Genomic DNA, 15117 nt, shown 5'->3' with positions numbered 1-15117 from the left:
GGTGGTTACGGTTATGTTTGCTTGGTGAAGTACGTGATAGTACTTATTCTTTGAAGTAGTAGGTCGTATTTTGTTTGCCTGAAAAATATCATTTATATTGAGGCGTAAATTGCGATTTTTTGATAGAATAATGAGTTTTATTTGGTTATAGTTACAGTTCTACATACTAGGATGATTTGAGGTTACTTTTCTATTATTTACATTAAAAACATATATGAATATTGTAACTTCATACCTTGTTCAGACAACTTTCCATTTTAGATTTAGGTATTTACTTGAAAAATAAAATTCAAAATCTTTTAATAGCCTACACCTATTCTTTTCGTAAAACCGTCTACCCGCCCTCTTACCCATTTTATTACGCACATGAAAAATGTATGTCCCCGACTGTCGCTGGTAGATAGATTGTACCTGCATTGCGTGTTTTTGTCCCTGTTTCAAATGGAAAATGATAAAATCTTGACGGACGCTAATTGTGGATTCAATTGACCGCATAACACGTCATTTCATTTTGTTTGATGAGTGCAGGAAATGAGACCTGTCGTCTGTATTTAGAAATAATATATTTGAGGTTTCTAGAGGCCGATGTTTGAAAAAATCTGGAATTTCTTTACAGTTATTTACATGAGAATGTTTTTGTATGGAATTGGTGGCAACGAGCAGACGAGTCACCTGATGGTAAGCGATCATGCGCCACCCATAGACACCCGTTTTATATCGGTGTTGCATTTACATACAGATAATTTCACTTACAGATGTAGGCTTGCCCATATTTTTTTTTTGAATGTGAATATAATTTATTATGTCTATGTAGTGCACAATTGAACTCCTGAAAGGAGCCATTTTTATAAGGCTATGCCAAAGAAAATCGTATTATATTGACACTTCAGTACACTGTAACTCAAGAAAATAAAACAATTTTCTACAAGCCCAATATTTACTTGAGTCGGTATAAAGTTTCTCCCTCTAGGCTAGTTACGTAAAAAACTACCTCTAGTAAGCTTTTACTTAAAAATTATTAGGTACCAAAAAACTACTTAGTACATGTTATTGCTATTTCTTATATTTTATAACGAAATAAGTTTTTCAACAACACGTAACGTTGAAAGGTTTTTTTACTAAAGTTTGTTATTTATTTTTTCTAAAATTTATTTTGTTCGGTACATTTTTAATTAAACTCTGTACTAAACTGGTTTAAAGAGAACGTGTTAATGTAACATAAATCATAATATTTACATATTTGTAATTAAAATGTGCCACGTAAGCAGTTTTTTAGATTTAAAACTGATATGACTCATGTAACTTTCAGGAAATGAGACTACCATAGAGGTAAGGTATATTGTGTCCCCTACCTATATGCATTTTAACCCCGACGTTATATTATAAGTATATGTTAGAAGCAGCCTAATTATCCTACATTGAGACGAAACCCAGATCACATATCTATAATATAGAAAAAAGCAAAAACAAAAACTGTTTTCTCAATCCATGAACCGAATCATTTGACCTTGAACTCTCGATTAGCAACATTCCAACCAAAAAAACCGAGAAACAAAAAGAAAAATAAGTTCAATAATCTTCGTCGGTCCATTTAAGGCACACCACTTACGAACCCGTATCATTTATCACACCATCATCCGAATAAAACCTCCCACGCACTAGTACGTAACAAAAATGCTTACCAATAATGCAGGCCAGGAAATGAGCTGTGAATAGGCAGACGGCAGCCGCACGCGCCATCTCTCAGGCCGAGTCCCGGGGGTGAGGGGTCATCGTTCCTGGAACAAAAGAATGCGTTAATAACCTCTGTAGCTGAGTATTAAGTTGAGTGTTCACGTGCTTGGAGTAATGGGGGTGTATTATGATATTGTAGGTATGGTTTGTCGGGCGTTGTGGAAAGGTTTTGGTGTCGCTAAGCAGGTTTTGAAGTATTGTTGTAAGTGTAATAGAGGTGTGGTAGACTTCTGTAAATGACAACTTTTATCTTCAATTTCCAATAACTATTCATTCCTTATTTTTTATTATGGTTTTGTTAAAACTATGATAATAACAAAACTATGTAAGTATGAATTGTTTACACGTCAAATATGTACATTTTGTATAAGCTACACATAGAGACATGAATAAAAAAATATACAAAATTTATAGCAATTACGGGATTTGAAACCCGTTTTCACTCCTAAAAAGTGGTCAGACGGTCTGAAAGTCGACTCGAAAACACCATCTAATATTTTCTCGCAGTGAAACCGCAGCTTAAGTCCGTATGTAAAATAGGACGCGGCATTTGGTTGCTCGGTGAAAACGGTAGGGCTTGTAAGGGCGTCAATTTTCTTGAGTAGGCACTCCTACAGGGTGTTTTATATTGTTTTGTTGCTGTCTTTATTACTCCAAGGGTTAGTACTGAACTTACACACTGTTTCCCTCTCATTTCATCTTAACTTTACAGTTATTTGCGAAGGCCAACTAAGTCTCTCTTTATTTCAGTCTGGCTTCAAAGTTATTAGCTACACATTTCCTACGAAAAGTACTCGTAAGTACGCGTAAAAAATGGTCGGGTCGACGAACAAATTACACTAGGTTTTTGGAAAACACTAGTAAATTCTATCCTATGTAACTATGTAATAAAAACTTTCATAAAACATTTGTTCCCGAATAGAAGTGTATTTTTTATGACAGTATCGATATAGGTACCAATTCTTTTTAATGTCCCGTGTAGATAACGAGAGAGAGCCAAAGGAAATAATATATCCCAGAATAATCTTGTTTTTATGACTCTTCCTTAACAATTGCATTTACAACTACTCCACGAACTTTCACGTTCTATACAAAAATAATTGATTATTTTATAATAAAAAATAAATAAATTATTATGTTATCGGCTTACTCGATACTTATATTCATGCAAGGCTTGAAACAAGTCAAGTTCCTCGTCAAACAGTTACGTGAGTAAGCCGACAACATAATAATAAATTTAGCATGTTTCACGAAAGTTATAATAAAATAAAAAAGAAAAACTAAAAAAGTAACCGCACAAAAACCGTACACAGACAATCAATTACAGAACTTTACTAATGAAATACATAAACACTAAGTAAGTGTTCACTAATGGAATCTTTGTGTAACCCAATCTAATATCAAGCCAAAGAAAATGTTCAGAACCTAACTCAGACTTGAGTACTGATAATGTGAAAGAACAATACCCTTGGACTGATGTAACGTTTAATTGTTCGGACCTAATAGTATTGAATTAGGTCGATGATTTTCGGGTATCTGCTCAGACATATTGTTGGAATTTGTACTTTAATGTACATACGTATAAAACAGATATTATATCTGGCATCTATTTTGCAGAACAATTGATATATTTTATGTTGTAGCTACTAAAATGTTATAATAATTTAGTTAGTAAGGTTACAATAAAACTAGTTTTTGGCCAAGATATGACTGACACACGCAAAATCTCATATTTTCTAGGATCTAAGATTTCTAGATTTTTAAAGACCAATACAGCATTTATACAAACAAAAAGTCCATATAAAGTTAATTCTAATTAGTTTTCTGTGTCAGTCACACAGTCGAGAGTGACAGTGTGATTAGTCGAAGAAAAATATCACTATTTCATTACACAGAAATGTATTTAATACATAAACAGAAATGCATTTTATTTTATTTACATTAGTTTTACACGGACTTTTAGTCCGTACCTTGTCATAATTTTGTTTTATAATAGATCTAATCAATATTTGAAAAGTAACATCAACTTTTTCCTTATAATAATTTTATGCACCTCATTTATAAAGGAGGTGAACTACAAGTATTGCTATAAACTGATCATAATTCCAAACTAGCATGAGCTAGTATCGAACGTTACTCAATCGGCAACTCTTCTAATTAAGCCTCTGTTCGAGCCGAAAATGGCTTTCACGAACTTAGGTTCCAAGCTAATGAGGCAGTCTCAAACTTTGCCTCGCGTAAAAACTTCATAGTCTATCCGTAATATGCATTAAGAATTAATAAACTCAATGTATCGTGTGGTTAGAGCTACTGTGGGCGTATTATACATATTATATCACCCACTTTTTGGCCAGAAGGTGATGATTAGTACTATATTGCTCCCATATAATGGGTGGTGAGTTTATTGCAAAACGTACAAAGTTTAAAAGCCTTTAGCTGATTCTCCAATCAAACAAGAGTGCTCCTGCTTAGCTGTCGCGAGCATCACCCGAATTAACGGATTAATACCTAACAGGTTAAAGTGACAGCATAATCCATATAATACTCGTAATTATAAGTAAAATTAGCTTCTGCCAGCGGCTTTGCCCTCGTTCCCGTTGGATAAAATATCCTATCACCCAAGTCAGCTGATACATACCCTGTCTTCATACCAAATTTTATCAAAAAAATCACATTTTTGAAATATTCCTGTGATGTATATCTAGCCGCACATAGACCCATTACTTTTTACGAACAAAGTCCTATATATTCATAACAACATAATTACCTACAATAATATGATTACATTACGAACGAAATAAAACTAAATTATGTAACATTTGTACCTCAATCTAGCCTCAAGTACAGGCCATTAGGGGCTAATCCGAATAAAATTATAACTACAATCATTTCCGAAGCAATAGCTACTAGGGTATCCTTGAGCTAACAATAAAAATTCCGACAGAACTAAATATGCTAGGAATTTGAATTTCCACGGACGTTAACGCAGTTTTATAAGCTACGCATACATATACGGATCGTAAAACTTTATGTTCTAAATAGTGGTTCAGATATTTTGTCTGGAGGTTTCTCGTACCTTAGAATATATTATTATCGGAAGGAACAATGTAAATGAATATTGAATAAACGGTAGATATATTGATATGGAAATTTCTGGGACATAGCAAGTACCTACAGCGGTTTGTTTATTTTATTGCTAAAGAAGATTTGTTATACGGAGGATAAGTCGCTTTTTGTCTTTTCGATTTATTGTTGTTTTATTATAATAACGGAAAGACTTGAAGTATTAGAAAATTATTATTATGCTGTAGTACTTTAGTTTTTAGTTTTAAATACAAATGAGACTGAGTGCCTTAATACATACAATTACAAGAATCAAGCTTTGGTCACACCAGCTAAACATTTTTTTGTATGGTAAACGACCTTACGGGTCACCTGTTGGTAAACAATCGCTGCCGCTAATGGACACCCGAAACACCAGAGATGTTACAAGTGCGTTGCCGGCCTCTTGGAATTTGGAATTGAAGGGTTGTTGAGGAACCGGGGATTGATAAGATTGAGAAAGGGGAACTGGACCTCCGGAAACCTCATTTACACAATGAAACAATACGCAAGCATTGTTACACGTCGGTTTTGTGTAAGGCCGTGGTATCACTCCGGTTGCACCGGCCCGTTCGTGCTGAAGCATAACTCTTCCAAACTTAATCACTCGTCTAATTTCCTATATCACCGATGTCAACTGTCATTTAAACCATGTGACATTCATAACGAGTACACTACAATTCGAAGGGCTAACGAGACCAATGGAAATAATTGACATGACCCTCGAATTGAGTCCCACAGATGAGATGATCACATGACAATCACTTCCCACAAAATACTGACGTTCAGCTGAAGCCGGTTGGACTTAACACCGACCCTTTCTTAGTTGGAATTTGGGAAAAAAATTGAGGAAAAAAGGTTTTTTTTTTAATAATTGGCAAACAAAGGCCACAGAATTATATTCCTTCCGTACAAGTTAAATCATTTGTTCAGTCCATACTGTAATTATTCGGTTCATTTGATATTCATTCAGTGGAAAATATTACAACACGACCAGCTCCTGTTATGAAAGGTTAATAAAGTAAAATGATGTCTGTTTTATGAATAAAAAAACATCTTCTATAAAATATTTATGATTGTGTTATTTGGTGTATTTCTATTATTTATTTATATAGGTTAAACCTATATCAACATTGCGACTATTTTTCAACATAATATTACAATGTAATTTGGCTTTTTTGAGGTTGGAAAATCATCCGATGACTTCTACTATTCTACTCCTAGAGGGAAGGTCCTGCTTCTCAAACCGGAGCGCCGGTGGCCCGAGCTAGGAGTTCGCAACTCCAGGTCACATCAGACTTACTGGACCCCAACTATGATGGCTTGATTACTCTTTTAGGCGCGCGTGAAACATAACGCGCCTTACACACGGGTCCGGTATTGGTCGGCCGGCGAGCTACCCTTGCTCGAGGTCCTAATTATTAAACGTTAATAATTGTATTGTATTATTTTTAAATCTTGGGTTATTGTTAATGATTTAATATGTTAAAATTGTAAATCAAATGTTATGATTTACTATATTAAGACTGATTTGAGTTTAATATTATAGAAGAAGGAAAAGTACGTACTACAAATAATCAAGGTCTCCTCTTAAATTTAACACTTGGTTAACAAGAAAATAATGCTATCAAATAAATGGATAGCTCCAACACAAAATCATCGGCCACTATTTATCTTGAAACAATATCCATATGAATCAGAACTGCGATAGTTACTCTATCTCCCATTCTATTCCATTCAACATCCCTTTGTTGGTTCGTCGCTCCACTAGCTTTTGAGACAATGGAACAAATAATGGATGCTTGGACTTGTAAGATAACATAATATATCTTTGCCGTAAAGCTGTTCAAAGACTCATTATGTTACTTCAGATTTTGGAAGCCGATAAAGTTAACGACTTGATAATTATAGAGACAGGCAAATGAAGAGGGTCTCTGTTTATACCTTCATTTGCTACCCCAAGATACAGGGGAGTTAGGGGCCAAATTAACCAGTAGATAAGTTATAGATTATTTTTAATGTTTATTGGAGTAATTTGGTTGCAAATGTTCTTTAAATCGCCTCGTTGGTCGACTGAGATAGAAGAGGATTGTCTAAATGTTAGTAGCTCTGATGAATTTTTGAGCTTAACTGTAATTAGTACTAAAATAATGTTATCTGGTCACTGCATTTGTTTTATTGGACCTAGAATATAAATTGGTAGAATATAAATCACACTATCACTATATCATATATTATTATAAATATGTAAAAGTTTGTTTGTTTGTCCGTTAATCTTGCTTAAAATACTGAAAGGATTTTGCTGAAATTCCGTAAACAGACAGGGACCGCAGGTGAAACCACAACTTGTAATTTGCTATCACCTTTTTAATTACACTAAGTAATAGTTAGTACACATTACTACTAAATAGAAAATCAAACGAAAGAACTACACATAGTATACCACCAACTGAACATGAAACTTACGAAGGACTGAGAATGGATCCCATCAAAAACTAATAACAAAATTTCACAGACAATATAGAAAACAATATAACAAAAAGACAAACAAAATGAAGAACTGAAAATCTCATGCCATTTAATTACAGAGCAAATTGATTACGCAACTGGTAGTAAAATCAATAACCGTTCTGAAACCCTTCAAAATTTCTTAATAAACTTTTGAGCACCATATTGTTTCAATTCCCGATTCGAAGCAATAAGCTTAAAACGTACTGGTTCGTTGCCTTCAGAATGAAAGCCTTTAGCGGCATCGTGTAGGCTTCAACGCTTTATTGTCAATAGGCTTTGTGTAAAGGTTCTTACAGATATGCTTTGAATGTTGATTACAATTCAATGTTGTCTGTCTCATGTATGTCTACTGTAATGGGTGGTACCACTGTCTCTTGCATGTGTATGTGATGGGTTATCTACCTAATATTGTAATCTAATTTATATGAGATTTCTCAACTACACATACAATCCTAGGTTTATGTACTGACTTATGTAAAAAGGTTTAGGCAGGGCTTACATTAGTGACTTATTGTCTAGTCTAGATCTGGACTAATAAATGGAATTGGAGTGTCTGTTTGGAATATTGAAATAACCGCTTTTGTATATCTGTTTGTTCTGGCTAATCTTTGAAATGGCTGGACCGCGTAATCCACGCGAGCGAATCCGCGGGCATCAGCTAGTTACGTAATAAGTTTGAAGGATCATGGATACGGGGAAAATGTCCTATCTACATTCGTCAGGAAATGTCAATAAAAAATAGTTTAAATTTCGATTAAAAACATTTATTTTTGTCATTAATAGTTGGAAATTCTCCTCTATCAGAATATTAACAGCCAGTATGAAAACATCTTGTCATTGTCCCAGAATTTCTTTGATCCAGTAATACAAGTAGGCATTTGGGACATAAAACGTATTGATGTGTACCAAATCTGGGCCATATGAAGATTGGGATGTCCCATCGTCAGTATTATTATTATTATTGGCTCTCACGATAATGCTTTTGGCAACGTTTGCCAATTATTATCGTACTTTCGAGCGTGAATAATACACATAATACACATTTAATGACAATAGGAATATCACATATTTGCTTGCGTTTCAAAACCGTTGATCTTGCTATTGGAGTTCTATGTTAATTCAGAGTATCATCTATTTGCATTTAAAATGTTTCCTTTCGAGTTTGATATTGTTTCATGAGATAAGTCACAAAAATAAATCCACATACAATAACTATAGATGGCGCTGATCACAAAAAATGATCAGCGCCAACTCTAAATAATATATTTGGACAATATTGTTAAATTATGGGGTGTCTTTTTCTGATATTAACACATCATATTTCCTTCCCTGTTATTTATCGTTCCTGTTATCCTTCTTTATTTGAAGGAACGTAAAATAATAACAAGACCTCTCAAACATCAGGATTATCCTGTTATTTCCCAGCGGTATGAGCAAAAGCATAAACAAAAGGATGCAGTATATTTACTGATTTCTTAAAAAAACAACAACAAAATTAATAAATAGAAGGTGAGTCTATAGCTATATTATTATATTGGGCACAATTCTAGATTCCGAGTTATTACATAAAAAAATACATAAAACCAAATATTACTCGATAATACTTTAGCTGATCCAGAATTCAAAGTCAATTCATTTATACCAATTAAACCATAAATAGGTACTTTTGAAATGTTAATAAATATAGAAATAAATAATAGTCTGTTAGTTAGTCTGTCCATCACTGAAATTCGGTGCTCGTTCCAAAGTGTAGCTTCGAATGGAGAAGAACAAGCAAGAAACTCCATTCGTTACTTTTTTTTTAAATACAATAATTATGTTTACAATTTTTGTCACACATTTTTCGTTTGAACCAAAAATCCTTCATGACTTTGACTTCAAAGCAAAAATACTCCCATGTGGCAAAACACACCAAAAATAACTTATTTTTTCGGTAACATTATCCAGATATTAAGCGTACTAAAAGCATTACAGAAACGTTATACCGAGGCATAAACGCGAAACAACACATGGCCGGGACATTGAATAAAGTTTCTTTGGAAATATGTACTAGGGTCTTATGTACTTCGGTGTCAAAGAAAATACTGCATTACGTCACTATTGGAAGGGAAATTTAATAAACTGGCGCCTTTTGTATGTGAAGTTTAAGAACATAAGAATGTGCTATGTTTTAGTTCTCCTTTACACAAAAAGATTTGTTATAGTCTCTACGTTTTGTTGAAAATCGCCGCATTTTTTTTACATCAGGTAACGAAGGGTAATATTAATACAATAATACTATATGTATAAAATACTATAAATACATAATTATTCTATTAAATTTTTAGGTCGCAAGATGTGACGGTGCGTGGCGTCGTATTACGCTGCTCGTCTCTGTCACGTAATCTGCTTCCGAAACGTCGGTAAATGACACCCTTCGGCCAAAATTCTGCCTTGAGGAACTTATTGAGTTGGAACTCGCACCACGATTGGTATTTTGAAGCGGTTCCAACCATACGACCCTAAAAGTCCACTTCGTATTCACTTTTACATACTCCAAAAGTTTAAAAGTTCAGTGTTTATTGGAAACCACTGCGGTCCAGTTTGTGACTTTGTAGTCCCAAAGTCGGCACTTTTAGCACCTGCGAGAAGATTAGGAACAACAAATGAATCACACTCTGCCGCCAACACACGGAAATGCATTTCATACACAAATATTATTACAGTCCTCTTTCTTTTGTAAGGAGAATGGAACAAATTGTCGTCCACAGCGCTACTCGTGCAAACAAGAGCAGCGGTGGTGAAACAATAAATCATACTTGTATTCCATTTTGCCCGCTCTTCCCCTCAAGGAGCTTACCTATATCAATTATATGGGAATAATTTCGCTAAATTAGACGCAAAGGGTCTATAATGTGGGTTAATTGATTCGTTTTCCTCTTTCATTCATTTTTTCCTTGCGTAAACTTGTCTGAGTTTGGCAAGAAAAGAAGTTTTCGGAATGTATTAATACTTAATTGCAAGGAAAATGACTGGTTTTGTGTATTAATAATAGAATATAAAAAGAGAAAGAGGTAATTAAGTAAAATGATTTCATGATTCATAAAAAAACTGTTTGTATTCATAAAATAGCTAATTATAATTTTAATGAGAACAAAACTAATATTTGACAACCATAAAACACTTGATTGAAAACAATCGTAAAATAGTTCCCGGTTCGGCTAATCGAAGACCATAAAAATGATTTAAAAACTATACAATATCAATCTATCTGAATCAAACCACAAATACTATTTAAACTTTTCAATTACCCAATCCATCCATCTGAATAATTACATTTTTATTTGAACTAGAGTCAAATCAACGTTGATTGAAATTTTTATTCAACATTTTATAAAATATTTAATCGACAGATTTTATTTTATGAGGTGACTTTGTCGCAGCCTTTCAGTGCTTCAGAGAGTGTCAAACGTCGATTTCAGTTGTCACACATCTGTGAGAGAAGTTTGTTTGAAATGCTGACAACGGGTCGTGTCAGGGCTGTCGATGTATCAACTTTGATGTTGACGAATTGAAGCGTGAACAAAAAGGAAGAACGTATTTTAGATTCAGGTAGGTACGGGTTATTTTACCGAACTTAGATATCAAAAATCTCATACATGTGGATGGAAATGTTTATCACCAGTCTGCGGTTGCCAGGATCTAATTTTGGATAGCTGGAAAACATCAATTCTTTTATCTAAATAAAACCAAATTCTTTTCTGAAATATTCAGATTTTTAACTCAAAAGACACAGAATGTTGGTTCTAAAAATCACAAAAGTTTGTCGAAATAAAGCTGTGAGCACACAACGTTCTCTCATGACATTTTGTTTACAATTTCTACCTCGTACCTTGTGGTTTGAAACGCAATATTTCGCTCAGCCAGGCGAGCACGGGAATGTTTCTAGTATACAAATACGACTATAAATTGTATGCTTAACTTGCCATACAAGTCAGAGAAACCGGTAAGGGTAATATTAATGTTCAAAGGCGACAAATCGTAGACTATTATAATGTTTAATGCGTGAGTTGAACACGGGTAATTGAATCGTTTAGACCCTTTGGGTCCTTGTAGCCTACAAACTATGATATTCGATAGGCTTGATTAAATGTAAAATATTTGCACACTGTTGGGTTGATTTTGGGTATCGTGGAGCCATTAGTGTTCGTCCTTAATATGCTTGTTTGTATACATATTTGAATATTATCTAATTGATTGGTTTTGTTATCATAGTATCAAATTATAAGTTTAATTGTTAGTTCATCCTTTCTGATAAGATCGGAATGAAGGTATACAAAGTAAGATACAAAATTCTTGTCAACATTCTTGTCACATGCCAACATTTCGTGTCATAGACTGTCTTCGAAGACCGTCTGTTGTAGAATGCCAACCACGGATGGACGGTTTGACGTGCGCTTTAAAACACACACATATCACCACCTTACAGACAGCAGCCTTCTAGTAGAACCGAGGAGATATTTCTTGCAATCTAGAAAGTGCACACTGCGAATAATGTTTTAGTCTCCATTTAGTCATCATATCTAGGATGGAGTCCTAAACATCTCTCTGGGAGTACTAAACTTTTACCCACAAGAGGAAATTGCTGGCAATAAAAACACAAAGGTTACACAGTTTCCTCATAATTCAGTGTTACTGTCTCATTTAGTGGTCGGCTATTCGTTCTTTCATTCCATTAATGTAACCAAATATACTATTCATGTTGGTCCCCATTGAAACCCGGACCTTATATTTGAATAAGTCCTTTTATGAGCCAATTACAGTACAGATTACGGGGATTTGCCCTTTTTACAAAATACAAATACGTCGGGAAAGCAATACGTACGGTTTTAAATTTCAATTCTATTATTTGGAATCACAATTCATTCATGGGACGTACTTGGTTTACGCTTCTAGAATATTATGAGTGGAATATTTATAATTGTATTAACCCTCCCCCAATCCCGTTGGGAGTCGAGGGCAAATTATACCAAATATAACAAAGGATTTTCTTTTTCTTGAAAATCTTTGAATTAATTTCTTAATTTATGTTTGGTTAATCCTTGGCGGTTCTCTACAGTTCTCAACTTGTGAAACAGCTGTGTATATATCGTGTTTTGAACTTAGAACCTTCGTTTCGTAAGATTTGATTCAAGAAATGTTTTTTCGGAGTTGTGAAAAAGTTTACTGTTTCACTCTTGTTAGTTGTTATTCAGTTTGTCGAGATTCCGAACTCATGATCAATTCAGTGGAAACGTGAATAAATATTTCATTCAATTTCTTTTGTGAAAAATAGCAAATTATTTTCTTTGTAGCAATATTATGATATTTATGATAAGAATTATATAAATTTTGTTCTAAATTTGAGAGAATTATTTCAACCTCGCCTACGTAGTAAGTAAGTAGCCCGCATAAGTAGTTATTAATTAAATAAAAAGGTGTTTTAATACCGGAGCTTATAAAAATGAGACGAGATTTTTATAATACTTACTCAAATAGGCTTTCATGTTCTGGTAATTTTATTAGAAGAAATATAGGTTTTTTTATTATTATTATAGATAAACTTGAAAACATAATGTTACACTAAAAATCGTATTTAAAAGCGTGTGGGAAAGCCCTCTTGTTAATAAGACTCACTTTTACGTGTTCACATGGGTCCATAGAATATCATAGGAGTGGCGTTACTATTTACACGATACAAGTATACTTTAGGGCGACACCTACCAAAGCTTATTGACATTAGACGACGTTGTATAAAAAATTACAGAATCTTTCCACGTCAAAGACTTAGGACTTGTTTCACAATATCTGGATAGCCGTTATGTATCAGATAACTTTGAATTCAGAACGTACCTAATTTGTATGCACTATCTGTCACATAAGTTTATCGGGAACTTTTTTGAAGGTGGTGAAACAGACGCTGAGATTTAAAATAAAACACGTCAGATAAATCTGAATTTTGAAAGACGCAAACAATATTAATTAATTAGGCAATTAATATTATACGCGCATGACGAAACTGCTGTGTTGTGACATAATGTTCTTAATTACAATCAATTACAAAGTTAACCGCAGCGGAGGTTTGTAAAGTAATCATTAATTTTCCTAACCACACTCTTCTGTTTGTTCTTTACCGGTACTCTTATTATTTTCTAAATGTAATTATACCTAAGTTATAATTTTCGTATACAACCTTATTTGCGACAAATTACCTACGTTATTGGTCTACATATTAACTTGTGTCGCATAAGGAGTTAATTTGTTTCCTCTTTCTGTTAATGGCTATTACAAAACAGTAGACCTACTGTATTTTCCGGAGTTGCGGACTACCTAGCGGTTTTACCGGGGATCCGGCTCGAAGGGCAGAAGTAGGAACGGGGTGGTTTTTAGTCAGTAAGAGTCTGACACTCCCTCCCGCCTCGCCCAAGGCAGGAGAAGTCATTAAATGATATTCCCCCCTCAAAAAAGACCTACTGTATTGAGTTTACATCATACTAATACATATTATAAATGTGAAAGTTTGTTAGGATATTTGTTTGTTTGTCCGTCAATCACGCTGAATCTACTGATCGGATTTCGATGACATTTGGTATACAGACAGAGAGTATGAGCTGATTTAGGTGATGGGATACTTTTCATTCCACGGGAACGCTGGCAACAGCTAGTAACGTTATAATATCTCTGGTATCCTTATAAGATATAAGCAGAGACATAACACTAAAATTAGGTTCGATAAGTTTAAAATTTTACTCGAAAGATATGTTGCGTAACTGTTTTGATGTTATATTTCATTTGATTACAATAGGCGAATCATTCTTGACTCCACATTACATCTGAGAATTTCTAGATCGAAACCCGAGATATTGTGTTTGATTGTCGTGGTCGTCACAGCGGTCGAGCTTCTATTTTGGTATTCCATTGAATTCTATCTGCGTAGTATTGTATTTTAGTACATTTAATTCTAACAGCCTGTGATCATACGCTGCTTCGTATTAATGGTACCTCAATGTGCAATCTTCAAGTAAGTACAAAATAAACGTGAACTAGTTTACAGCTCTGTGGGTTTCATTTAAATTAATCTTTATCTTCAAAGACTTGAATCTATCTAAAAGCATGAAGACATTTATTCTGTGAAATCTTCTGAGCAGATATTTACCAACATCTTCACCCTTATTATTCCCAGAATTTCCAGTATTAGACACAGATGCGTATGTGTACCAATAGTTGATACACCCACATTTGACACAACACTGTAATAAGAGGTAAGTTTATTAATAGGGCTCAATTCCAGACTAACTTTACTAACGAGAATTGCCTAAAATACAACTACTATGTAAGACTTGAAAGCAGTTCAGTTTCCAACTACCACTTGTGTAGGCAAACACATTTCACTCACAAAATTCTACCACCAATTATCGCGTGACCAACTAAATTACCTGTCACCCATCAAATTAATACTAAATAAGTATCACTGGCAAAAAATAACTACCCGTCGTCTTATAATAAATTACGAAAATAATGGGTCATACAAAATTAACAGAGACAGGGTCTATTGTACCTTCGGCCGCGAAAGAGGGTTGCCAGATGACGCATCACAACTTCGCGCGAAAGTGACAGGGTCACACATTGTTCGGGTATAATCGGGATTAGACTCCTAAGTAGTGTACGCTGTATATGATTAAAATAATCAGATTTCATAATAACAAGGGTTCAACAAGAGCTTTAGAAAAGTAGTTCCGAAGCTGAGGGTTA

At 34.2% G+C, this 15117-nt stretch overlaps 1 protein-coding gene across 3 annotated transcripts in view; it reads right to left on the bottom strand.

The window, feature by feature from the left end:
• Positions 1 to 15117, bottom strand: part of LOC118265295 (kin of IRRE-like protein 3) — a 149845-nt gene that overhangs the window by 27433 nt on the left and 107295 nt on the right. For all 3 annotated transcript variants that reach the window (XM_050705911.1, XM_050705913.1, XM_035578105.2), the window contains one exon: positions 1683 to 1778. In XM_050705911.1, coding sequence (XP_050561868.1) covers positions 1683 to 1740 — 58 coding nt within the window. In that variant the 5' untranslated portion in view covers positions 1741 to 1778. The remainder of the gene's footprint in view (positions 1 to 1682; positions 1779 to 15117) is intronic.

The sequence above is a fragment of the Spodoptera frugiperda genome, chromosome 28 (genome assembly GCF_023101765.2).
Source record: "Spodoptera frugiperda isolate SF20-4 chromosome 28, AGI-APGP_CSIRO_Sfru_2.0, whole genome shotgun sequence".
Taxonomy (NCBI): Eukaryota; Metazoa; Arthropoda; class Insecta; order Lepidoptera; family Noctuidae; genus Spodoptera; species Spodoptera frugiperda.
Note: the sequence above shows the minus strand (reverse complement) of the source record. Positions and strands in the feature narration are given on the sequence as shown.